The sequence below is a fragment of the Hipposideros armiger genome, unplaced genomic scaffold (assembly GCF_001890085.2).
Source record: "Hipposideros armiger isolate ML-2016 unplaced genomic scaffold, ASM189008v1 scaffold_38, whole genome shotgun sequence".
NCBI lineage: Eukaryota > Metazoa > Chordata > Mammalia > Chiroptera > Hipposideridae > Hipposideros > Hipposideros armiger.
This window is the reverse complement of record NW_017731388.1, coordinates 2,642,232-2,667,145: the sequence shown is the minus strand read 5'-3', so window position 1 is coordinate 2,667,145 and position 24,914 is coordinate 2,642,232. Positions and strand designations below refer to the sequence as shown.

At 50.5% G+C, this 24,914-nt stretch overlaps 2 protein-coding genes across 8 annotated transcripts; both read right to left on the bottom strand.

Annotated features, from left to right (window-relative positions):
- Positions 1-353: 353 nt before the first annotated feature.
- SLC11A1 (solute carrier family 11 member 1) lies at positions 354-10,194 on the bottom strand. Its single transcript, XM_019638323.1, has 15 exons — positions 9,990-10,194; positions 9,308-9,441; positions 8,678-8,800; positions 8,245-8,364; positions 7,348-7,454; positions 6,841-6,911; positions 6,448-6,515; positions 6,125-6,280; positions 5,358-5,516; positions 3,864-3,953; positions 3,618-3,737; positions 3,066-3,215; positions 2,556-2,629; positions 1,969-2,122; positions 354-1,832 (listed from the first exon to the last, which is right to left on the bottom strand). Exons 1-15 carry the CDS (start codon positions 9,994-9,996, stop codon positions 1,722-1,724), a joined length of 1,644 nt encoding a protein of 547 aa, XP_019493868.1. The 5' UTR covers positions 9,997-10,194; the 3' UTR covers positions 354-1,721.
- Positions 10,195-17,543: 7,349 nt separating this feature from the next.
- CATIP (ciliogenesis associated TTC17 interacting protein) lies at positions 17,544-23,110 on the bottom strand. Of its 7 annotated transcripts, none has more exons than XM_019638176.1 (11): positions 22,979-23,110; positions 22,730-22,822; positions 22,171-22,366; positions 21,807-21,885; positions 21,631-21,688; positions 21,033-21,119; positions 20,678-20,845; positions 19,526-19,650; positions 18,616-18,692; positions 18,205-18,293; positions 17,544-17,986 (listed from the first exon to the last, which is right to left on the bottom strand). In XM_019638176.1, the coding sequence occupies exons 1-11, from the start codon at positions 23,045-23,047 to the stop codon at positions 17,762-17,764; spliced, it is 1,266 nt and encodes a 421-aa protein (XP_019493721.1). In that variant the 5' UTR covers positions 23,048-23,110; the 3' UTR covers positions 17,544-17,761. The 7 variants fall into 7 exon arrangements, with proteins under 7 accessions (XP_019493721.1, XP_019493724.1, XP_019493722.1 ...); XM_019638179.1 differs by having other exon boundaries at positions 22,252-22,366; XM_019638177.1 differs by having other exon boundaries at positions 22,171-22,371; positions 22,979-23,092.
- Between the last annotated feature and the right edge of the window lie 1,804 nt (positions 23,111-24,914).

Genomic DNA, 24,914 nt, shown 5'->3' with positions numbered 1-24,914 from the left:
TACCATCTGGTCACAGTCCCTGGCACATGGGACATCCGCTCAGAAGGCCGAGCTCATTGCCGTTATCTAGGCTCTCCGGTGGGCACAACGAAAATCGGTAACAATTTACACCGATAGCAGGTACGCCTTCACCACAGCACACTTACACAGCGCAATTTACAAGGAAAGGGGACTTTTAACCTTGGCCGAGAAGGACATTCAAAACCTTGGGGAATTAGACAAACATGTAACAGGTATAGACCCAGGCACTTTATTTACTATTCAGAGAACAGCTAGAACTCGGCCTAAAACCCCTATAGGACCACTCACTGATTCTGGGGAGACCTGCTGCTTTTATGCTAATGAGACAGGAGTCATCCAAAAAAGTTTAGCTTTAGTCAGGAAAAATATAGAAAAAACGAAAACAGCAGCTAAAAGGTTCCCAGAACTGGTTTCAAAGACTTTTTCATTGGTCTCCATGGCTAACTACCCTCCTGTCCGCCGCAGTGGGTCCACTAACTTTGTTACTCCTTGCCCTCATTTTCGGCTCTTGTCTTATAGATTGTTTCACCAGCTTCGTTCAACGGAAAATTCAAACTAATGATCCTCAGAGGTCACTACAACCCCCTTCCTAATAATGACCAGGAAGAGTCGATGATTTGACTCATACATAAGACCAGTGGGGAATGAACAACGGGCCCTGACAAGACTGACTCCATCTTGTCCTCTGCCCTCCATTCTGTGTTACCCACAGGGCTCCAGGTTGCAAAATTTTCCACCGAACACAGGTGGCGGTTTGTTCTGTTAAGCTCCAGGAAATAACCCCCAGATATACCCATAGACAGTCTCAACTCGGCTGGTTTTGGCTTCTGTGACTCGCTTGGCTAAGCACAGCTCCCCTCGCATTCCTAGCAGGATGTGGTTTTTACCCTTATAAGCAGACCCCTGAGCTCACTCGGGGCCGCGAGGTTTGGAGCGACATGAGTCCTGTTGGGGTCGCTGAATTCTGAAATAAAGACTCCTAATTCGGCCTATTGACTGTGGTGTCTTCTGTTCAGCTCGCTGATTTCCAATATAACAGTGGGAGTCCCGGCCGCCGGGTTCCCTGAGGAGATGGCAAATGAATTGGACTTCTGAGGCATAGACTCTTGGGTTCCTTATGACCTGGCGCCTGACGGAGGGAGAACTGCGCCTCACTTTTACTGCCTAGAAAATGGGTTGCTGGTGGAACAAAAAGGCTGAGGCCACCCCAGCGAGAGTAGAAGGGAGACAGCGAGAGGAGACATGGAGTAGGGGGCTTCTCTTGATGGCTCAGGGGTTTCATGCTCTTTTGGGTGAGAAGGAAACTATTAAATAGCTATGATTTAGCATTCATCAGACTCTATTTTAAATGCCATTTGGAGCCTGTGTACCATCCCCAACTAGGTCAGCCTGTCAGGTCACTCTCATAGGTGCTCAATAAATACTTTGGGGGTGATTTTTTTTTAAGTCCCAGTGCCAGGCACTGTGTTAAAGTGCTTTACATCCATTGCAAGGTTGGTGTCCCATTTTACAGACGAGGACACTGAGGCCTAGAAGTTAATCACTTGTCTAAGCTAGGAAACAGGTCCCTATAGAACTCAGGTTGGCCTGCCTCCAAAGCTCCCACTCCATCTGCTTTGCCTCTACAGCCCCCACCCCTATCACCAGAAGGCCAGTCTGCCCCACTCATTTCATAGCCTAGTCAGGCCCTGGGTGGGAGTTCATCTGGAGGGCTCCCCTTTCTGCTCCTCTTCAGGAAGCCCGTACAAGAAGTGTTGGTGGGAGCGATGGGCCAGCATAGTGGCTCCGTGGGCGATGAAACAGGTCCAGACCTGGGGGGAGGACCATCATGAATGGGGAAAGAACAAGACCTCTGGGGGGAGCCTCAGTCCATTCCCCCCTCCCTCAGTCTTTTGCCTCCTCTCCGTGTCTCCCCCATCCCCAAGGCATCCACTGACCCTACATTACCAGGTAGGTAGTGAGGCCTAGGTAGGCTGCGGCTAGGAGGGCTACAAGCCCGAAGTAGGCGGGGTGGTGGAGGCCCGGCAGGTAGCTGATCACAAAGTAGAGGTTGATGGCACAAATCAGTGCCATGATGGAGGACGTGATGGCCTTGCTCAGCCTGGGGGACAGGAGGGAAGCTCAGGGCTGGCTGCGTCTCTCCCCCTTCCGTCTCTCCCTCCCGTGCCCACAGCCAGCCTGGAGCAGGGGTGGGGAGAGGTGGGGGATACACAAAGCCAGCTTCTCTGGGCTGTGGGACCTGGAGCAGACCCACACCCACTCTGCCTCCTGGTAACCTCTAGATTCCACCCTGGTGGGATTTGGCAAGAGCAGAGTCTGAGGTGAGGGTGAACAGCTCAGGCTCTAGAAACGGCCCCCACCCTGATTCCCATCCCGGCTACCCCACTTGCTAGCTGTGTGACCTTGGACAAGTTCTTTAACCTCTCTGAGCTTATCTGGATAACGGGGATAATAATGGCAATTCCTACCTCTGGGTGGTGGTGAGGATCATATGCAGTAATGCAAGTCCAGTGCGTGGGATAGGGAGTACTCACCAGCCACTGGCAAACTCCTGCATGAGGGCAGGCATGCTGGTGAATGTGAGGATGGGCAGCACAGCAAAGGGAAGCTAGGGAGAAGCGAGAGGATGGGGCTGAGGGTCCCTGCCCTCAGAACACAGCGAGGAGGGGACCGGGGCTCCTATCATCCTCTGCCAGGCTGTGTGCAAGTCTCCTAACCACTCTCAGCCTCAGTTTCTCCACCTCTGTGCCTTCCAAGCTTGTGGGGCTCCAAAGCAGGAGAACGTGTTTGGAGGCTCTGGTCCCAGGCTGCCTGAGTTTGAATGCCAGAGCTGCCACTGGTCACTTAACTGTGTGCATCAGTTTTTTAATCTGCAAAATGGGGATAATGGTGGTTCCTGGCCCTGGGCTTTCTGTGAGGATTATGTGAGCCTTGTTGGCAAGATGTGTTTAGGTTGTGCCCGGGAGGGGGGTCGGCTCAATATAGGGAATTGCTGTGGTTCCTGTTGAGCTCCGCAGAGGCAGAGGTGAGAAGGATGCCCTCACCAGCAGGCTTTGCAGCACGTTGAGCAGGTCGTTGAGGCCTGACAGGTCTCTCATGTCCCTGAAGACAGCCACGAGCACAGTGGGCAGGATGGCGCAGGAGCGAGTGAGGAGAACGCGGGCAAAACGTGACCACCGCAGCTTCAGGAAGCCCTGGAGTTATGGGATGGGCACTTTGGTGGCGGGGTGCAGGATTGGGGATTCCAGAGGAGGGACCTGCAGCCTATCTCATACCTAGGGGAACCCTCTGTTTTTCCATCTCCAAAATGGGGGTTAGCTCTGTCCCTAGTTGGTGGAGAGGGGATGGATTAGGGAGATTTCCTTCCCACAGCTGATTGCTGAAGACTAAAGAGCTTTAGAGAAAGGGCTTCTATTTAGTCCTGGGTCTGCAACCTCGGGCCAGTCGCCTCACCTCTGAATCTTCGTTTTCTCATCTGTTACTCTTAACAGAGGAGAAACAGATGAGGGCTGTTTAAGGATCAAGGAGGCCCATGTCCGAGCCCCCACTAGTGTGCTTGTTGACCTTGGACCCCTGGCTCTCCCTGGCTCACCCACCTCCATCACAAACTGTCCTGCGTAGGTGCCGGTCATGGTGGAGCTCTGTCCGGCTGCCAGGAGACCCACTGCCCAGATGTAGAGGGCTGCAGGGCCAAAGAGGCAGCCCAGGATCACGCCCTGGAGGGAGCAGTGTGGTCAGACCCATGGCCCCGCCCCTCGCGCAGGCTCCGCCCCTGGAGGTGAGCATAGTGAGGAGCCTTGCAGGATCAAGCCCTTCCAAGCCTGCGGCTGCTCCGCACTTACTCCTTGGTAAATGTCTACGTCCACTGTTTGGTTGTTCATGGGGAAGATCTTGGCGTACTTCTGGAGGCTGCTGTTGGCACAGACGTTGAACTGTGGGCACCAGGGGCGGTAGGAGGGAGATATGAAGTACACAGTCAGTCTAGGAAACTCAGACCACAAGGGCAAGCCGAGTGGCTCAGTTGGTTAAGAGTGTGAGCTCTGAGCCACAGGGTTGCTGGTTCGATTCCCACATGGGCCAGTGAGCTGCGCCTGAACTGAGCCCCTGCTGAGTTGCCAACAGATGGCAGGATGGCTCAGCTGGTGAGAGCACGTGATCCTAACAACAAGGTTGCGGGTTTGATTCCCACATGGGATTGTGGGCTACGCCCACCCGCAACTAAGATTGAACACGGCACCTTGAGCTGAGCGGTGGCAAGCTGCCAACGGGCAGCTGGATGGCAACTGGACTTGGAACTGAGCTAGCTGTGCCCTCCACAACTAAGATTGAAGGACAACTTGGCTGTTCCCCTGCCCCAATTCCCCAGCACTGTTCCCCTTCCCCAATTCCCCAATAAAATCTTTAAAAAAGAAAAAAAGAAACTCAGACCACCGGGCCTTGATCAGAGGTTGAAAACAGTTGGCCCACCAGCTGAATCTGACCAGTGAGCACCCAACACTGGCTAGCAGTTATTAGAGCCTCATGGCAGAGACCCACTCAGACAAACAAGCACAGGCCCCAAATCCCAGAGTGCCAGGGAGGAACTGGCTGGCTCCTCTTTCAGAGTCAGCTCCAATGTCACCACCTCCACTCCTGACCACCATGACTAATGTAGCCCCTTCCTCATCACACTCCCAGTGATGTTTCATCACCCCCTTTATTTCCTTCACAATATAGTCCACATTCTTCCCTTTTGTACTGATTTGTGATGTGTTTCCTGTCTGCTCACTGCCCTCTAAATTTAAGTTGCAAGGGAATAGTCTTGTTATCACTGCTGTATCCCCAGGGCCTAGGACACTGCCTGATACATAACAAATGCTCAGTAAATGCTTGCTGAATGAATGACAGTTAATCTGCTAATGAAGATTATGAGGAAAGAAGGCTCCGAGAAGAAAATGACTGTGTGCACATCCCTACTCCACACTCATGCTCAGGCACCCCTCCTTCCCAGCACGCCCTCTCTGCAATTTGCTGGGCAAATACTGCCCATCCGTCCTGGTGCAGCTGGAATGCTGAGTCCTCTCACTCAGCAACTTCCTCCCAGGCCCCTCCCTTGGACATGTGTGCCTTGCAGTCTCTGACCCTCTAAGATCCTGCCTGGGGGGAACTGTGTCTCCCCAGTGGGGTGACGAAGGGGGTCCCAGCCAGAGGCCAGGGTCACACACACTCTCGCCTACCAGTGCCTGAAGTGTAGGGCAGAGACTCAAAGGGCTTAGATGCGTTGCCTGGAGTCCCCCTCAAAGCCTGAAGGGCCTGTGTGTGGGGGGCATGCTACGGCGTGGGGAGGTGTGTCTCACCGCATCCTGGTTGGTTTGCTGGTAGAAGGCTTGCCCAAAGACAGCCACAACGAAGAGGTTGATGAAGAAGGAGACTGACAGGGCGATGGTGGCCTCAATCAGGAAGTACAGGTTGGCTTCTCGAATGTCAGCCCGGCGGGTCCGGTCTATCTCTCGAGACTATAAATGTCAAAGAGGGAGAGGAACCAGTCTCTCAGAGCCACCCCAACATTCTCCACTCTCACGTCTCTCTACCTATGTTCTCCCCAAACGTCAGTTTTTTCTAAAGCCCCCTACACGGCAGCCTGGGACAGGCCCTGGTCAGCTGACGCCCTTCCTACATGCCCAGTTCATTTCTCCTCAGGGCCTTTGCACTCACCATTCCCTCTGCTTAGCATGTCTTCTGCCCTGATCTTCCTTCCCATCCTCCATGTCTCAAAGGTAACCTCCTTAGAAAGACCTTTCCGGGCTACCTTTTCTATATTAGCTCCCTCCTCAGTCATTCTCTATCACACTTCTCTGTTTCGTTTCCTTCAGAGTACCTTGCACAATCCATAATTCTTTCCTTTATTTGTTTACTTGCTCGTGGTTTGTGTCCCTCGCTAAAATGCAAGCTTGAGGAAGGCAGAAGACTTGTCTGTCTTTTCATCATTGACTCCCGGATCCCAGCACACAGTAGATGGTTAAAATCATGAAGGCAGGTGTTGGGGTGGGGCTCCAGGCTTGGAGGCAGGACCAGTGTGACTCTAAGGGAGCAGGCATCTCTCCCTCCCTGCCCCTCTGCTCACCTTGACCAAGGCCGAATGCAGGTAGATGTTATGGGGCATGATGATGGCACCAACGATTCCCACAGCCTGCAGCAGCTCCGGCTGGCCACAGCCGGGGCATGTGGGCAGGAACAGACCTCTAAGAAGTGCTCCCTGAGCTGGACGTGCCACCACGTACTGTAGGGAGGAGGCTGGTCAGCCCAAACCCCCACCCTGTGCAGCAGCTATTTTCACCCTCATGATCCTCAGCCCTCCACCCTGTCCCCTCAAATTCTACAGGGGGCAGAGAGAGAGGGGTGGCCTTGGGGGTGGGGTGGAGTGGGCGTTGCAGCTCTGGCTCCCACCTCATAGCCGAAGGTCAAGGCCATGATGGTAATAAGGAATCCAAAAAAGGCTTCCAGTTTCCGCAACCCTAGGGGAAAAGCAAAGGGGCAGAACAACAACAAAAAAAAACCCACAAAAAATTGTAACGTCGGCAATTATTAGTGGCGAAACTTTGAGTACTTTGTTCCAGGCACTCAGTGAATTCTCACCACAGCCCTATGACATCTGTGCTAGTATTTCCCCCAACTTATAGATGAAGAAACACAAGTCGGTGTCACTTGCTGAAGGTCACAGAGCCAGAGCGAGGAAGCTCAGCCCAGAGCCCTTCCCGGAACAGCCAAACAACAGCCAGCTCTGACACTCACTTGCCTACCCCGCAGTACAGGCCCCTCCACGATGAGGGGCTCACCCACCGTAGTTGTCGAGGAACAGGAAGAAGAAAGTGTCCACAATGGTGATGAGGACGCCACCCCAGAGAGGGATTCTGAAACCAGAGTAGCCTGGGTCAGCCCAGCCTGGTCCAGGGAATTCCCACCCTCGGGGCTAAAAACTGTGGAATCTAGCCTCCTGGGAGCAGAGACCTAAGTGGCCCCAGACAGCTATAGGCGAGGGGAATGGGAGTGCACTGAAGATGGACAATGAAATGGCACAGAACATGAGAGGAAGGGCCAAGTTGCATGGAGGACCAGCACGGTAGGCAGCTTGGGGTGATAGCCTGCATCATCACTGACATCTGTGTGACTTTTCAGACAAATAACTACATTTCTGGGTCTCTGTTTCCCCATCTGGCAAATTGGGCAACAGCTCTGAGTCAGAGGGGACTGCAAGATGAAATGGACTGAGGGAAGTACAAGGCCTGGGGAAGAAGTAGCAGCCGTTCCCAGCCCTGGACCGAAGAGCTCAGCCCCCTGGGGTAGTACCGTCCAGCCGAGAGCAGACTGAAGGCTATAGCTGTGCCGATGACCTCTTGCATGTCCGAGCCCACAATGGCTAGCTCAATGGTCAGCCAGAGGAAGATTCGAGGCACCTAGGGGAGGAGGTTACCTGCTCAAGGCTGGACCAGTTGTGTGTCTCAGCCCTACACTCACTTTTCCATACTCGGCACTGTACTGCTGGGCTGGAAGCCTGCAAACTACATTTGCAAGACAGCCTTGCCAGCTGGCTTCCAATTGGGTTGGCAGGAAACACTTATGGGAGATTAAAAGGCAGGGAGAAATTATGTTTCCCCTGCTTCTGCTGGTGTTTCTGGCAGTGGCATCAGCAAAAGCACCAGGCAGCCTGGGCTCCAGCAGCACTGGTGGCCATTTCAGCAGAGGTGGGCAATGCTCCCAGAAGCTCAACAGTAAATGATGGCTCTTGGGCCCCTGCCCAGTAGCTTTCTGACCTCTTGGTAACACCTCCTTCCCTTGCTCCTCCAGCCCTCCCAACACCTTTGGGACTACATCCCTGTATTAAATACCTTTGAAATATCTAATGGCCGAATTTCGGTTTTCCTGCTTGGACACTGACAACAGCCAAGCCCGCAGTGTCATCCTCTCACCCCAGCCAGTGACCATCCTGAGCTGATGCCTACCTAATTTTTGCCTTGGGAAAATCACTTCTCCAGGTTTCAATTCCCCCTTCTGTAAAACGAACATGGCATGTCTAACGTCCCTCAGTCTGTGTGCTATTAATTTGAGCCTCAGTCTTCTCATCTATTAAATGGATTTGTGACACCCTACTTGAGATGATGTATGTATTTGATCATAGTAGCTGTACATGGCTATTTTGGGGTTTGGGACCTGTGGGTGTTTCCTGTCCAGGCCCACCAAGCTCACCTTAGGATAATAGAGATGGCAGACCTCGCCCAAGTCCTTCCCTGTCACCACGCCCAGCCGGGCAGCAAGTCGCTGGCAGAGCAAGCCCAATACCGTGGCCCACAGCAGCACCCAGAGCAGCTGTGAAAGGAGAAGCCTTCAACCAGAGGCAGCAGTTTCTGCTAAGCCCCAAATCGATGGCCGCCTCTAACCAAGGACACTCCTTGGAGAGAGAGTAAGGGAGATGGAGCCAAAAGACCAACTTCCCCCGCAGTCCCATACACCCCGCACTCTGGCAGGGCTGCCCTGGGGGCCCTTTTCTGGCCCATTCAAACTTAACACCTTCTCTCAGGAACACCAGCCATGCAGGCCACTCTGGGGAAATGCCGCAAGCTGGGGTCTCCACCCACTTAGCCTGGTCACCCCCCTTTCCACAGTGCCCCGACTCAATCACTTTGAATCCAGCCACAGCGCCAGCCTGCAGATCCGACTCGATGTTTCCTGGGTCCAGGAAAGCGATGCTCATGAGGAAGCCAGGCCCTGTGAAGGCCCACAGCTTCCGCAGGCTGAACGTGCCCTGCGGGTGAGAGTGGGGTGTGGGGGTCCTCAGTACGGGAGCTGTAACAGCTGGCCTTGGCCCCAGGGGCTCATCAGCCAGGCTGGCCAGCCCTGCTCTCCATTCCCCTTTCCAGGGCTGGGCCTGTCAGCCTGGAATCTGCTAGCGATGCTGAACATGCAGAGTGACAGGGTCCTAGAAGCCAGCCTGCGGCGCTGTCCCTCCTCCCAATGCCCTTGTCCAGGTCCGTTCCTTTCATGATCCAACAAATCCTCAAAGCTCCAACCTGAATTCACCCCAAGTCCCTTTCCCTTCATAGGAAGGCGGAGATGCATCCTGAAAGCCATTTGATAATTTTTAGAAATGATAAGTTCTGGGGACAGAAGCAGGAAAAGGGCAGTGGCACTGTGTGCCAGAGCTGGAAGGGACTTGCCATAGTCTTCAGAAGACGACCCTCCCCCAGCCCGTGAGATCCCATGTGGTCCTTTCAAATCCTGAAAGAGCCCAAGAGGTTTCCAGCATTCCCACCGGTTCTGTGTCCGGGATGGGGATCTTCTCGCTCAGGTAGGTCGCTCCGGGAGGCGCTTGCTGTGACCCTGAACTGGATGCGCTGGAGATGGAGCCATACCTGGGCCCGCTTGGACTTCGGGGGCTGCTGTCACCTGCAAAGGGCCCCATGAGGCAACGAGTGACCTGCTTCTTTCTGGTGGCCCCGGGCTAAAGCCATTTGTCTTCCTCCCCAATTTCCCCCTGGAAAAGTGGAGAACTCAAGGCCCAACTGAATAGGGGCCTGGGTTCCCATCTTGGGTCCATCACCTTCACCCCTTGACTATGCTCCAGAGGATATGCAGGAGGTGAAGCCTTCAGAAGTTCTCTCCTTCCATGTGTGTGCAGAGACCCCCAAATCCAGATCTCTCATGCCACAGAGGATGTGGAGAGGGACACTGGGCTCTGAGGAGGGCTAAGTGACACCGACATCTATGCCCCTTGGCCTCACCCTTGCCTCCTCCAGCAGCTGAGGAAGCTCCGGGGGCTCCAAGTGCACAAGGATCAGACAAAGGGGATGCTCTGCCCTTGGGGATGCAAAGGGCCCAACCCCAGGCTCGTGTCCAGAATTGTGGTCTAGACCAGGACTCCTATTGAGGGGACCAAAGGCTTCCTTTGCACCTCTGACTCTCCCCCACCCCCGACCCTGGAGGTGGCTACTCACCTATCATGATGATAGCAAGTCAGGCACTCTCTGTGTGTGCACGGTGTGCTGGGCAGCTCCCAAGCCCACGTTCCCTCTCTGGGTGCTGGTACATGTCAATGTGTGAGCCCACATCCTCTTATCCATCTTCAGCTGAGCTCGGCTGTCCTCACATACATGGGACATTGTGAAACACTTTCCAAAGGCAGAAGTGGGCAGCTCTGGCGGAAGGGTCTGTTTGGCAGAGTGTGGACTTTCGTTCCCCTTCTGGCCTGAGGCCCACGATACCTCTGACCCACTTCCAGGCACCCCATGTTAGCTATGTCTCCCAAGTTAGCTCTGATGTCAAGATATTTCCTGCCACTTGGGCATTCATATCTGGATCATTTGACAGCTCCCCTACACAAGCAGTCAGGCCCTTCACCTCTTCAGCCGGAGTCCCATGAACACTGGTTGGGCTAAATGAGAAAGAGCCCTGGTGGTTTCTTAGGCTTCAGACTCCCGCTGAGCGCCTCAGAGGACAAGACCTTCTGGACCCTGTCAAAGGGACATGGACTCGAGATTCAGGCCAAGGACATCCTCAGAAGAAAGAGGCACTGGAATCCTGGTCCTGGTTCTAGCACTGATTCACTTGATCATGACACCAGATCATGTCCTCTCTCTGGGTTTGCTTCCTCTGTTAAATGAAGGGTTCAGATTAGCTAAGAGGTTAACATGTTAGATGCCCAAGGAGTCCAGGCAGGAAAGATAAACTATGAGACAGGCTGCGAAGAAGAACAACAGTGCCAGCTCGGTGTTAAATGACAAGTGATGCTGAACCTCAGTGTCCGCGGACAGTAGGGAGTGGTGGCAACTGTAGAAAGACAGAGGTCAGATACTCTGTCTGAAGAGGGACAGTGCCTGCGGAGTTCCAGCCAGTTGTCATGTGGGCCCACTGTCAGCATATTTTCTGATCTGTCAAAGACGCTGGAATTCTTGGAATTTTAAGCAGCACGTGCTTTTTGAATACTAGGGTCAAAACATTGAAAATATGTGTAATCTAAACAAAATATTTCTACGGCTGGATTCTACTTGAGGGTTATCATTCTGTAAGCTCTGGGGAAACTGTGGGCAAGGCTCTTCCAGCTCCCAATCTCTCCTCCTTGCCAGCTCCTGTACTCCCCACTTCCCTCCCTCAGGGCCTTCTCCTTCCCGTACGCCCCATGTCCCCTCTCCTGTAACCTTCCTTTTCTGCCAAGAAGATTCAAAACCTGAGTTGTTATGGGGTTTCCAATTCCAAAGTCTGATACATCAAGACCCAGAGAAAATCGGGGCAGGTTCTCAGGCCCAGGCCTGATCTGGGATGTGATGTATCCCCATCTTCACTCGCCCAGAGCAGCTGTGAAGGGAGAGGCAGCAGTTTCTGCTAAGCCCAAATTGATGGCACCCTCTAACCGAGGACACGCTTAGCCAAAGCCAGGGTTGGGAGAGGCAGCCAATTCTCTGACTCCTCAATAATGGGAAGAGGCTGGAGGGACTGGAAAGTAGGGGTGGGGGAAGGGGTGGATGATGGGTCAGAGAGCAGCATCATGGTTTGTTACTGTGCAACCCTATTGCGCAAGGTCCCATCATCAACCCTGACCTCTAGATTTGCACATATTTCCCAATCACTACCTTGGAGTCATGTGGGGATGGCTGGGGTAGGTTGTTACGATGGTTAATTTTATGTCAACTTGACTGGGCCACAGGTGACTGGACATTGGGTCAAACATTCTGGATGTGTCTGTAAGGGTGTTTTTGGAGGACATTAACATTTGAATGGGCAGACAAATAAAGCAGGATGCCTTTCCTCTGGTAGGTGAGTCTTATTCAACCAATTGAAGACCTGATGGATTAACCAAACTATGGTATATCCATACCATAGATATACTCCTGGACCTTTATCCCAGAGAAATTAAAACTTATGTTCATACAAAAACCTGTATATGGATGTTTATAGCAGCTTTATTCATATTGGGTCGTCGGGAAAGTCATGACGTATTTTTCTATGTTTTTCAATGCAAAAATGCGTCATGACTTTCCAGATGACCCAATATAACCAGCACTGGAAACAACCCCGATTGTCCCTCAACAGAAGAATGGTTAAACTGGCTACACTACAAACCACAGCTTAATAAAAGGAGCAAACTAGTGATCCGCACAATCAATTTGAATGAATCTCCAGGAAATTACGCTGAGTGAAAAGAGTCAGTCTCAAAAGGTTCCATTTATATAACGTTTTGCAATGACAAAGTTTTGGAAATGAAGGTCGCATTAGTGGTTGCTAGAGGGTAGAGATGGGTGAGGTGGGGGAGTGGGGAGGAGGCGGTGTGTAATTATGAAAGGGTAACCTAAAGGACCCTTGTGGTGTTGGAACTGTTCAGTATCTTGACTGTGGTAGTAGATACACAAACCCACACATCTGACAAAATTGTACAGAACTTACACACACACACACACACACACACACACACACACACACACACACACACACACACACGAGTACAAGTAAACCTGGGGAAATCTGAAAAAGATCAGTGGGTTGTGTCAATGTCAGCATCCTGCTTGTATTGAAAACAGGGATTCAAACAGATACATGTATACCCACATTCATAGCAACATTTTTTCACAACTACCAAAAGGCAGAAACAACCCAAATGTCCATCAACAGATGAATGAACAAAATGTGGTCTATGCAAACAATGTAATATTATTCAGCTTTAAAAATGAATAAAATCTGATGCATGCTATAATATGGATGAACCTTGAAACATTATGTTAAGTGAAATAAGTAAGCCAGACGTAAAAAGACAAAAATTGTATGATTCCACTTATATTATATAAGGCACCTAGAATAGGCAAATATATAGAGACAGAAAGTAGAATGATATTTGCCAGAAGCTGGGGTGAGTGGGGAAAGGGGAGTTACAGTTTATTGGGAACAGAGGTTGTTTTCTAGGATGATAAAAATGTTCTGGAAATGGATAGTGGTGATGGTTGCACAACAATGTGAATATGCTTAATGCCACTAAATTGTGCACCTAAAAATGGTTAAAAGGGTAAATTTTATGTATGGTTTACCACCCAAAAAAGTGGGAAAAAATTATGGTTGCAATATTGTATAGTTTCCCAAGATGTTACCATTGAGGGAAAGTGAGCAAAGGGTACATGAGACCTCTCTGAATTATTTCTTACAACTACACATATGAGCGAATCTGAATTTTAAAAATGGAGGGAAAGACAGTGTCTTATTAAATGATATTATACCTCAATAAAAATTGATTTAAAAACTCCCCACCAGAGCCTCTGGAATCAAATGGATTGAGTCTGAATCTTACTTACTAGTGCTATTACTTAGGCAAGTTTCTTAGGCCCTCAGTTTCCTCGCCTGTAAAGTGGGATAATAAAATAGTAAGCCTCGAAGAATTTGTATGAGGCTCACTATATATGCATCTAGCTCTGTGCCATTTGTTGCTTTTGTAAATTGGGCTCCACGTTGTCATTGGTCACTGTCAGTTCTTCAGAACTCCAGATGCATTTTCTGTTACAAATTTGGATGCTCATGGCGGTTTCTTCCTCAGACTTGCCCCCAAAGCCTTTGGGTTCGGTGTAGCTTAAACATGGGATGTTTGTGACGATTAACTAGCAGAAGACAATTCTGATGCAATATATCATAAAACAAAATGAGAAATCACCAAATGAACAAGATGGGTTTTGTCACAAATGCTGGTGCTGGGGAAAGAACAGATTTCACCAAAAAATTATTAAAGTGAGGAGCATGACCAAGATTCAGAAGGCCATGTCTGCATCTTCCAAGGGCATCACCACCCCTGGTTTTCGATTTTGTTATAAAATGTCAAAACGTGAGGCTCTTCTTGTAAGATGTCACCAATCTGTGGCGTTGCTCTTTGGTTATCTGCTCTCATTCTGGCTTCTTGTGGGAGGGAAACAAATGTATTCAGGTATTTGCCTAACCCACTTCTAGGGTCTCTCAGCGTCCCAGATGTTTGCCAAAACTTTAGCTGTGTTCCCAGATCCTTTATCATCTTGTCCTGAACCCCTTGCCGTCGCTCAGGGATTTAGTGCTCCCTCCCTCTCACCTGCAGGACTTTGCTGCTTCCTCTTCAAACATCCTCCATACACTTTGCTTTCCTTCAGGACTCAGGTCTGGTGTGACCTCCTCCAGGCAGCCTTCCTTGATCTCCCCAGGGCCAGGCTGTGTGCTCCCTCAGCACAGTGCCCTCCCTGTCTACTCAGGCAACTCACAGCAGTGAAGCTGCTGTCAGTGACAATGCAGTAGGGAGTGGGGCAGTTTCTGGGTGCCTGGGGAAAGGGAAAGACAGTATACAGCCAAGCCTACTCTGGATGTATCTAAAGCAGGAAGGTGTCTCTTCTCTGCTCTGGCATCTGTCTCCAGAGAGCCACATTTGATTTGTTTGTCAGAGTGGATTCATACATAGACTTGAGTCAGGCTCCCTGGGTCCAAACCCTGGCTCTGCCATTAACCAGTTGTGCTCCTTGGCCTTAACTTTTCTCTCATCTGTAAAATGGGTATAATAACAGAACCCACCATATAGGGGTGTTGTGAGAATCACGTGAATTATCACATGTCAAGGGATTAGAATAGTAAGTGCTATATAGAGCTTGCTCTTATTATTATGATGATTCATTTCCTTTTGCCTCCCTGGGCTCCCACACTAGGTCAAGTCTGCATTAAACACTCTAAGTTGCATGCATGTGTTTCCTTGTTAGCACTTTCCATGGTCTATATTTATCCATGGGATCCTTGAATGATGTCTCATCTCTTCTAGCCTGTGTGCCATGCAGGCAGGGCCCGACCCTGATGCCCCCCAGAGCAACCCCACATCCTAGCCCAGTCTCTGGCACTTCAGAAGTGCTCAACATTTGTTTTTCCTTTGTTCAGAGAAATATACATTTTAGCATTATGGAGCAAGAGGAGGAAGGTCATAGAAATTCCAGGAACAAATGATATGATCTAAAAACAAACCAGTTTTGAAAGAAATGTCACAGAGCTGGTAGGGAAGTGGCTAGACTCCTTCCCAAGTCACTTGATGAAAGACAGCTCAGCAGAGAAAGGCCCTCCCCTCTCCCCCCTCTGCTATAGAGTATCGGGGACTGGAGCGGGCTCTTGGAGTCTCTGCAGGCATGTTCTGGGAGCACTGGGCTGGGTCAGCCTCAGTTTCAGTTCTCCACAGACGAAAAGAACAAGCCAGGGCCTTCTGTGACCCAGCCCTGTCCAACCTCACAATGACTGAGCACTCTCATCACCAGCCTCTCCTGCCCTACTGTGCTCTGGCCTCTCTGGCTTCCTGTCCCTGACATGGCATACTCAGAGCGTTGGCACTTGCTATTCCCTCTGCCTAGAATGCTTTTCCCATAGCTCTTTACACGTCTGACTCCTTGTCATTCAGGTCCCAGCTTAACTGACACCGCAGAGGCCCTCCCTGACATCTTCACCCTCCACCCTCCAACCCTGAGTCACTTTCTACCCATGACTTGGCTTTATTTGGTTTCATTAATGTCTGAAGTTTCACATATAAAATTACCTTTTGTGTTTATTATCCATCTCCCCACACTACTTGTAAGCTCCACGGGGACCGGGACTTTGTCTTATCACTGCTGATCTCCCGGTGTCCAGAACAATCCTGGCACGTGGAAAGGGCCCAATATTTGTTGAGCTGTGTGCCTGACTGAATGAAAAAACTTACTCTCTAGTGTGGTCCAATATGGCAGACACTAGCCACGTATGGCTATCTAAATGGAAATGAATTAAAATTAAAGTAAAACTCCAGTTCCTCAGTCATATTAATCACACTTCTGGTTCTCAGTGGCCACATGTGATTAATGGCTACCATATTGGACATTGCAGGTAAAGGACATTTCCATCATTACAGAAAGCTTTGTTGGATGGTGCCGCTCTAGACCATGCACATACATTACGTTTTCCTACTTTTACTGATGTTGTATTTCTCTACCTGGAATGCCATATCTGACCCTTAATAAAAATGCTATATATGTAGAATTTGGTAATATGCTAAAACAAACAAAAGCCTTAATAGCAATTCAACAACTACATGTCTCAGAATATATCCTTAAGGAAATAAATGTTGATGTATGCAATGATTTAGCTACAAGGAAGTTCAATGTAACACTGTTTATGATAGCAAAAAAATAAAAATAAAAATAAAGAGGTAGGAAGGGGTAGGGATTGGTTACATTATGGTAAAGCCATCCAACATAGAAGACTGTGTAATGACAGGGAAATATTTTCAAAATATATTGTTGAATGAAACAGAGCCAGTTACAATATATTTAAAAAAAAAGTTAACAAAACACGAGGAGATTGGGGTGGGAATCTAGGGAGATTTCAGGTTTATCTGTATGTTTTCTAATGTTTGAAACTTTTCAAGACTGTAATTAAGCATGAAGTTAACAGTTAATGAGCATCTATTACTATATGATTTTATTTTTGTTAAAATAAATAAAGTCGCTTGGAGCTGTAGACCAGATCAAATATTCTATATAAAAGTGCTTGACAGAGTAAATGCTGAAGAAACGCCATTCCCTTTTATGCATAGAAAAAAGAATAGAGAGAGGATTTGCCAAAATGTTAGAAATAGCCATTTCTAGGTAGAGGATTTGATGTGAATTCACTTCCTTCTTTTGGTTTATCACCCCTTTTAAATTTTTCTCCGATGAACATGTATTTCTTTTGAAATAAGGGAAGGATAAAATAAAATATATTATTAAAAATTCTCTAAGGCTCAACTCAAGTTACAGTTCTCCATGAAGACTGCCTTCCCTGATTCTTGGGTTGTGGACCACCCCATATCCCAGCCTTGTAGATATTGGCTCATATTATAGCCTAGAGTGCAAAGCTTCTCTGAGTTGTCTTCTCTCGAAACAGCAGGTCCCATGAATGAGTTGGCAGACGGTGGATCCTGCACCCTCATTGCCAGCTGCCTTAGGGCAGTGTGCCTGATGTTTGCTACTGAGCAGCAGCCAGCACTGTGCAGAAACAAGCTCCTGCACAGACGGACATTAAGCAAGGAGCTTAAAGGAGATGGTGGTCACCTGTGCATCCTTTTTCCTCCCGGAGCCGGCAAATGGGGACTCCGCCTGGAGTTTGGGGGTTCCTGTGTGCCAGTGGGAACGAAGGGGGAGGTAGAGTGTGAGAGGGGGCAGCCGATGTTTTGGGGAGCCTTGGGAGGAGATGAGCAAGGCCAGTGGTGGTCCAGATCCCTTCCTCATCGCCCCTCCCCGCGCATCATCTGCTCTTTTTCTTTGGAGTGGGGGAATCGCAGTTATGCTAAGTGGTATCTAGAAAGATTCTGAGTGCCAAGAAGCTCCACCCTTCCACCCCTGCTAGCCCGTTGATAAGGGGGGGGTTTGGAATCCACCCTCCAGGTTTGAATCCTGCTTCGCACGTGCTAACTCTTGAGAGTTTCTTAACCTTTTGGTGTCTCTATTTTCTTATCTATAAAACGGGGATAATGATGATAATAGCATTTAAGAAGAAAGGCTGAAAATCGCCCGTTTAACGCTGCTAATGGTTTTTATTCTTAGCCAAGACACAAGACTCTGGCGAGGGAAGGTTCTGGCTCGCACTCTTGGAAGGGCCCCGTTTATTCCCCTCAAAACCGCAGACCGGAAGGCGCGCCTCCCGGGTGCGACCCGCCCGCGTCCCAGCCGGGCTGCGCCGGCTTTCTGCTCACTACCCGCCCGCGGGGCCCAGGTCCAGCCGCGCTCCGGGCCTAGAAGGACTCCGGGTCCAGCGCGCGGAAGGGGCTGGGACGATTGGAGGAGCGCAAGCCCGGGGTGGGCGACCAACACGTCGCGAAGGGGCCGAAGTGCTCCGCGGCGAAGGTGACCACGTCTGCCGGCTGGCGCAGCAGCAGGAAAAGCAGGAAGTCCGAGATGAGCGCTGTGGCCTCCGGGTGCTGCTGCAGATACCTGGTGTGGCTGAGACGCAGCTCCTCCTGGCGGGACCGAGCCTGAGCCAGACCCGGGACCCCTGCGCCCCAGGAAGCTCCCTACTTCGCCCCAAGGAGCGATTAGGGACATTGAGACCTCCCAGTCCCCTGGGGTGTGCATTGCAACCGGGCACGAAGAGCGATCAGTGGTGGTGGAATTTACGTTGGGGGGAGGGGGGTGAGGGGGCGGGAGAATGGGACCCCAGGCTGCAGCCTCTCCTCACCTTCCGATCCAGAAACCTCGAGTACAGCTCCATGTCCTCCTCCCACATCAGGGGCTTCTTCTCAAATACCGGGCGAGGCTCAATCTCATCTGGGTGGGAGGGAGGAAGGATGTTTACCGGGACCCCAGAACCTCTCTTGGATACCCGGGATGCCCAAGAACACCCAAACTGCAGGCTCAGGTAAAACCCCAGGGTTCTGCCCATATGGTAGGTTTGCTGGAAGGGGGCTCCCGCAAAATGATCCTTTCCTCATTGTCCTGAGGTCAGGGACTGGAAGGCAAAGCTTCTCCATTTGATGATCTCTGGCTGGGATCCCAACCATGACACACTCAGTCCAGCCCCTGCACTCCGAAAGGCCCCAGGTTTGCCCACCTCCCCTTCCCTTTCCCACCAGCCAGAGGCTTCACTCACCCCGCTCCCTGATGACGGGCATCTTGGTGATCATGCAGCAGCCGGGGGAGCCCACCTGGACTCTCTTGGCTAGGTGCCTGGAGAGCAACACAGGAGAAGGTGTGTCTCCCTATACCCACTCCCTCAAGAGCTGTCCTGGGGGTTTCACTTTACTCCTGAATCCCGCCCTCCACCCCCACCCCCACTTGTCTTTGAGTTCCCAGGTCAAGTTCATTTCTAGGTCCCCAGACAATGGCCCCTGCTTTTCAAGCTGGGTGCTGTTCCCACCCCTAGAGATGCATGCAGTGTGCCAGGGCTGGACTGAGACCTTTAGAGATGTAAGCACTAAACAATTCATGAGCTCCCTGTTATATGTGACACGCAAAATAGACACAGCACGCTAAGCTGTAAGGAAGGCCAATGACGTCCTGGTTACTTTGTTCCAGTGTAGTGATTACTTCTTTGGAAATGTCAAGAAACAAATTCTTCCCCCACTCCTGAATTTTCTCAGGGTTTGGTGCCTGTGCTTTGCTGGTGACAGCTGGGCAGGGTGCCAGAATGCTTCTCTCAGCACGTTGGTTTTTATTGCGTGTTGAGTTGTTCAAACCTCGGTGTTTTTCAGTGTGACACCCAACATCCATGGCAGCTGCTTTAGCTCTTATGCCTTAGGCCCTGTAGAGTTGGAGTGAAAGTCCTCAGCCATTTAGGGCTCTTTGGTGAGGTTTGGGAGGCACCGTGAGAATCAGGAGAATGAATAAATGAAGAAAGGGTGAATTGTGTGGGTAAAAGCAGGGGCACTCAGATCTCACAACAACTCTTCTTGGTGGTGTTCCCAGAAACAGTAGTCTTCCTTGGCCCCATCACCCTCCATCGCTGAGCACCCAGGCTTGTGCTCAACACTGCCCCCCTCGGCCCCGCGTCTGTAGCTCACCCATCAGGCAGCAGGTAGAACTGGCAGGACGTGGGGATGCCCTCATCCGAGTGTACAGTCTGTTCCACGATGAACACTTCCACCTGCTGATGGTCCACCTGGATGGTCTGGGAGCCCAGGGCTTGCTGGCGGCAGCCAAAATGGAGGGAAGGAGGGGATGTGGATGCCCATAAGGGTCTCCCCACCAAATCTCGCCCTGGCCCTTTTCTCCATCTTGCAACTTCATTCTTTGTTCATCAGTGATAAGCTGTCCAGACACGCAGGCACTACAAGACTTGAGTTGCACCCCCAAGTTAAGTTAGGGGTTCTCTCATAGAGAGCCAGCTCTTATCCCAACCCCTTCCTATCCCCTCTCCATTACCAAGTGCTTCCAGGTGGCAGATTCTGTTGCAGGGATGAGGATTAACCGATTAGGTGTGAGTATGGGGGAGGGGCACGGGCTATTTGCGTGGTAGGGGGCAGTGAGGCTCTGGGGAGTGGGACTAGACTAAGGTTTGTTGTGGCCTTCTCAGGCCCATGCTGCATCCATGGGGGAAAATGCTAACATAAAACACATGTTTCAAAGAAAATGGGGGGAAGTGGCATGTGCCTATTTGTGTCAAGCACTTTGCTGTTTGTCAGGTTTGTGATAGAAAAGACTAGAAGGTCATTTACAAAGTTAGTCAAATCTGCCCGCAAAGTGTGTGTTCAGAGCAGCTTTAAAATAATGTATTGCAGGAAGTCCCACGTATGTTGATTATGAAATTTTAGACAAAATAAAATTTTAAAAGAAGGAACACCCTTATCAGGGTTTAGTCACCGTAAAAGAATATTTAAGTGTACTTGGAGATATTGCATTACCTGATGTTAAAAATGTCCTTAAAAGCAGTCCTCCACTATGTTTATTTTTCTTGGAATGACTTCTGTGCAAAAAGTGTTGCTTCCCTCAACTGCTCACACCTTCGGTCCCTCTCACTCACTCTACCTGTCCCACACTTGATCGTCTCTCAAACAAATGCGGTCTTGCTTTCTCTTGCCTTTGGAAGTCCCACCCCCTTGCCCCATTTTTATCCCCATCCTACCCCACAGCTGTCTCTTGTCCCACTTCAGCGTTCCCCATTCCCCTTCTAGTTTGCCCACAGGCCAAGTCCCCTGCCTGGGGAGACCCCTCACGTAGGTGGAAGAGCAGAGTTTGCCCTCCATGTCCAAGGCCAGGAAGCGGGCGTTACTGGGCACCATCCGCCGCCAGGCCATCACCCTCAGCAACAGCAGGTTGGCAGACTCAGAGATGAAGCCCGCAGTTGAATGCCAGGGGAAAAAAGTCACTTCGGTCTTCACTTCCTGTTCAGGACATATCTGGGTTAGGAGTGTTGAGGTGGGAAGGGGCAGGGCGGATAGATTAACCAGGTGTTGGGCATACGGTCCTTGCTAAGGCCCCACTCCAAGCTCCTGACCTGACATAATCTGGCCCCTGCTTCTTGTGTCAAGAGGATATGGAGTACAGCTCCCACCCGGCTCCCACCCTCACCTCACCCTCCTTGATACTTCTGGTCATGGCCAGCTGATCCTCCTGCTTCAGCAAACTCATCTTCCGTTCCATGGGGAGGATGTGGAACTAAGGATCAGAGCATGGAGGGGAGAATCAGGGACTCACCAGATTGTATAAGGACAGGAACCCCCCAGAGCTCACCTTGTCCATTCTCCTTTGTAAATGAGAAAACCAAGGGGGAGTTTTGGATAGAAAACTTTCCACATGTAATAAAGCCCAAGAATAGAAGTCAGATTACGGTGCAACATAAAGTTAAAAAGCAAATGAATACAGGTTTTAACAAATGAGAATGGTTTCTGTGGGAAGGTTCTTAGGCAAGAGTAGCTTCCAATGTGTAAACGGATCACATTCCAGAAGTTAATAAAGTGGCTGGAGCTGGGTGTGAGGGGCTCTACAGAGCAGGGGACTTTGGAAGTGAGGTGGTGACAGGCCCTTGGAAAAGGCCAGGCTCTGGGAAAGGTCAGCCCGCATGGCCCCCAGGGAGATGCTAGGCTCTCAGCCCAGAGGACGTCCAGAGGCAGGGGGCTGGACCGTTTGTAGATTAGGAGAAGGCCATCAGAAGCAACCCGCTGCTGACCTCCAGTACCCTGGATGGACTGGTTTCCAGATTGTGTGTGGTGGGAATTGCAGGGTAACTGGAGAAAAAGTTAGGGAGACATTTCACTGAGTTCCCCTTTCCTCCCATCCCTCCCTCTCAGGGTCTCTATTCTGTCACCCTGGATTAGGGTCAAGGTTGGAGGACCCAGGAGGTACCTTGATGAACTCATGACTCTGTTGTTCCTTGATCTCCAAATTCCATGAAAGATAGCCTGAGGTGGAGGGAGGGGACCAGCTGTGTCACAGGAGACAGGGTCGGAGGTTACAGGAGAGGAGGGGGGTGGCTCAGGTTGAAGGACTTGGGTGTAGTGTGGCCACAGCAAAAAATGAAGCGGTGCTCTTGTCTTGAGTCTATGGCTGTGATTAACGTCCCTGTCACCCCCACTTCCCACACACCCTCTGTGCCACATTCTGGTCCCAAGAGGAAGTCCAAGGGCTGGTCCTGAGTAAAGGTCCTGGGATGGGGCGGGGGCAGTGGAGGAAGGATGTGGTGAAGGGTGTCAGGCAGCAGGAACTCTACCCAGGAGAGAGTTTCCGCAGAGCATCTTGTCCATGAAGCCTCTGCTAAAGGCATGCACGAGGGGGCAGTGCAACATGGTACCCGAGATGTTTTTGTGAGTCCCTCTCTGCACATCAATGGTCAGCTCTCCCTGAGGCTCCCCTGTGTTGGAGACCATGGCCAGAGTCTCGGAGAAGAACAGCATCTGTAGCTCCTCCTGCCCTGGGGGTAAGGGTCCGGTGGGGACAGATAAAGCCTCAGCTCCTAGGCCTCAACTCTTTGACCCCTGGCCTCCAGTGCCCCCACAGTCTCTACCCACCTCCTCCTCATCCATGTCTCCCAGGCAGCCCCTGCCTCCCCTCCATTAGCCTTCCAGCAGCCAGCAGGTGAAGACACACCCCCACCACCCCATGTCCCTTGAAAAACATCAACAAATATCAACCCTTTCTGAGTCCCAGGAGAATCAAGGCTGAGAGAGGGGGCCAGGTCTGGGCCTTCTCTCTTCGGTCCTCTCCATACTTGTGCCCTGGCCCCCACCTTCTCCCCGCCTCCCCAACACACACACATAGCCCAGGCTCACGGAGGGAGTTGAGGAAGTGAATGGCTTCAGCATTGGCCTCTGGGGTCGGCAGACTCTCTGGGGTTGAGGCCTGGTGGTCCTTGGCTCTGGGGCCTATGTGGGGAGGACAGGACAAGATGGCAGACCTTGGGGTGAAGGACATGGGTGGGACAGGGGCTCCAAAAGCACAATCCTCCAAGACCACCCCAGGGTGGATTGTGAGGGAGAAGATAGCCCTCCCCTTTCCAGCCCCAGCAGCCCTCTTCCTACCTGTGGATTGAACTTTAGAGGACATGCTGCCTGCTGCCTGCTACAGAGTCTGTATCCAGCTGTCTCCATGGTAACTGGGAGCTAGCTACCAACTCTTAAAGGGCCATCAACCCACTTCACTAAACACCCAGACCTTAGAGGAAATGATAGGAACTGCGTGTTCTGGAGCTCAGCCCAAGCTTGAGATATTGTCCAGCAGAGGGAGCATTTGACATTCTTAAAACGCAGGGGAATGACATGGGTCATTAGAATTAACCTAGATGTTGTGGCTCTGAATCAGTCATGGCCTCACATGCACAGAGCCCAACTAGATTCTGTGTGAACAGCACTACACGTTGTGGTCCTAGCATATAACAGTGATGGTGATCACAGTGACAATCACAGCAAACTCATAAACCATGCCAACCCGAGGCCAGGCGCTGTTCACACACACAGCCTCACACACACCTCTCAATCTTCACAATAACCCTGTGAGCAGGTCCTTTTTCCTCCATTTTATGGCTAAGAAAAATGAGACACCGAGAGGTTAAATGTCTTCCCAAGGTCACACAGCTGGTAACTGGCAGAGCCAGGACTCAATCTAAGGAAGTCTGGCTCCAGAGTCAGACAGAATTCAGAGAAAAATGAAGCAATTAACAGACGACACATTGAATCCAAACAAGTGGTACCGTAACATGGGTAGTAATTAGAGATGAAGGCTTGAAAATTGAATTACGATATACTCAAACCCCAGGCTGTGGGCTCTCTGACCCCCACCTTGTACGTGTTAGAGTCTGTGTCGTGGCTATAAGAAAGTGCCCAGCCAGACAGTGAGGGTCCCAGAGAAGAAAAATATTGGCAGGGGGTGAAGGGATGGGTGAAAAAGGTGAAGGAGATTAAGAAGTACAAACTGCCAGCTGTAAAATAAGCCATGGGAATGTAAAGTACAGCATAAGGAATAGAGTCAATAATATTGTAATAACTATGTACAGTGACAGATGGTTGCTGTCATATTGAGGTGATCACTTCGTAAGGTATTATAAATATCTAATCACTATGTTTTCACCTGAAACTAATATAATAGTGTATGTCAACTGTAATTTAAAAATAAATAAATAAAAGAAAAATCTTGACATGAAACCTCAGTCATCTAAGGAGTTATGTGTCCCCTCCACTCCCCCCACTGCCATATCACTTGGTAAGCTAATCTTCAAATACTTCCTACTGGGTAATTATCTACCAACTTCAGGAAGATTTAGAATTATGTGTGGAATTGCTTAAGAGAAACAGTGTTGATATTTTTTTTATTTTTTTATTTTTTATTTATTTTTTTATTGGGGAATTCGGGGGATGGAACAGTGCTGGGGAATTGGGGGAAGGGGAACAGACAAGTTGCTGTCGTTTTTTGTTCTTCAGTCTAGTTGTGGAGGACGTTGCTTCACTGGCCCAAGTTGGCACCATCATTGCGCTCTTCCTTGGCGAGGCAGATCAGTCGCCGGCTTCTGGACAGCTGCTCACTGCGGCTGCTGGCCGCTCACGCTGGCTGCTGGCTACATACGGTAGCCCATGGCAATCCACTGCCACAGGGACTGCAGCCTACGCCGTCGCCGGCGACTCACAGCAGACCAGCTCCAGGTTGAGCTGTTGTTCAGCATCTTAGCTGTAGAGGGCAGTGTCACTGGCCCTCATATGTGGGATCCGAACCGGGGCCCTCTGGCATCCCAAGAGAGTTCTTAACCATCGCGCCACTCGGCCGGCCCACAGTGTTGATATTTTTTTATGTTACATTGTGCATATTTGGTATTCAAGTGCTTGAAATGTTTAAAATAATTTGGCATGGTAGGGTGCTTAAGAGATAAGCCTGGAGATTCTAATTTAAATGAGGCAGTTGACTAGTTGATTTAGACTGTTCTTTGAAGTTAAATGCTTACTGAGATTGTAAAACATTAAAAAAAAA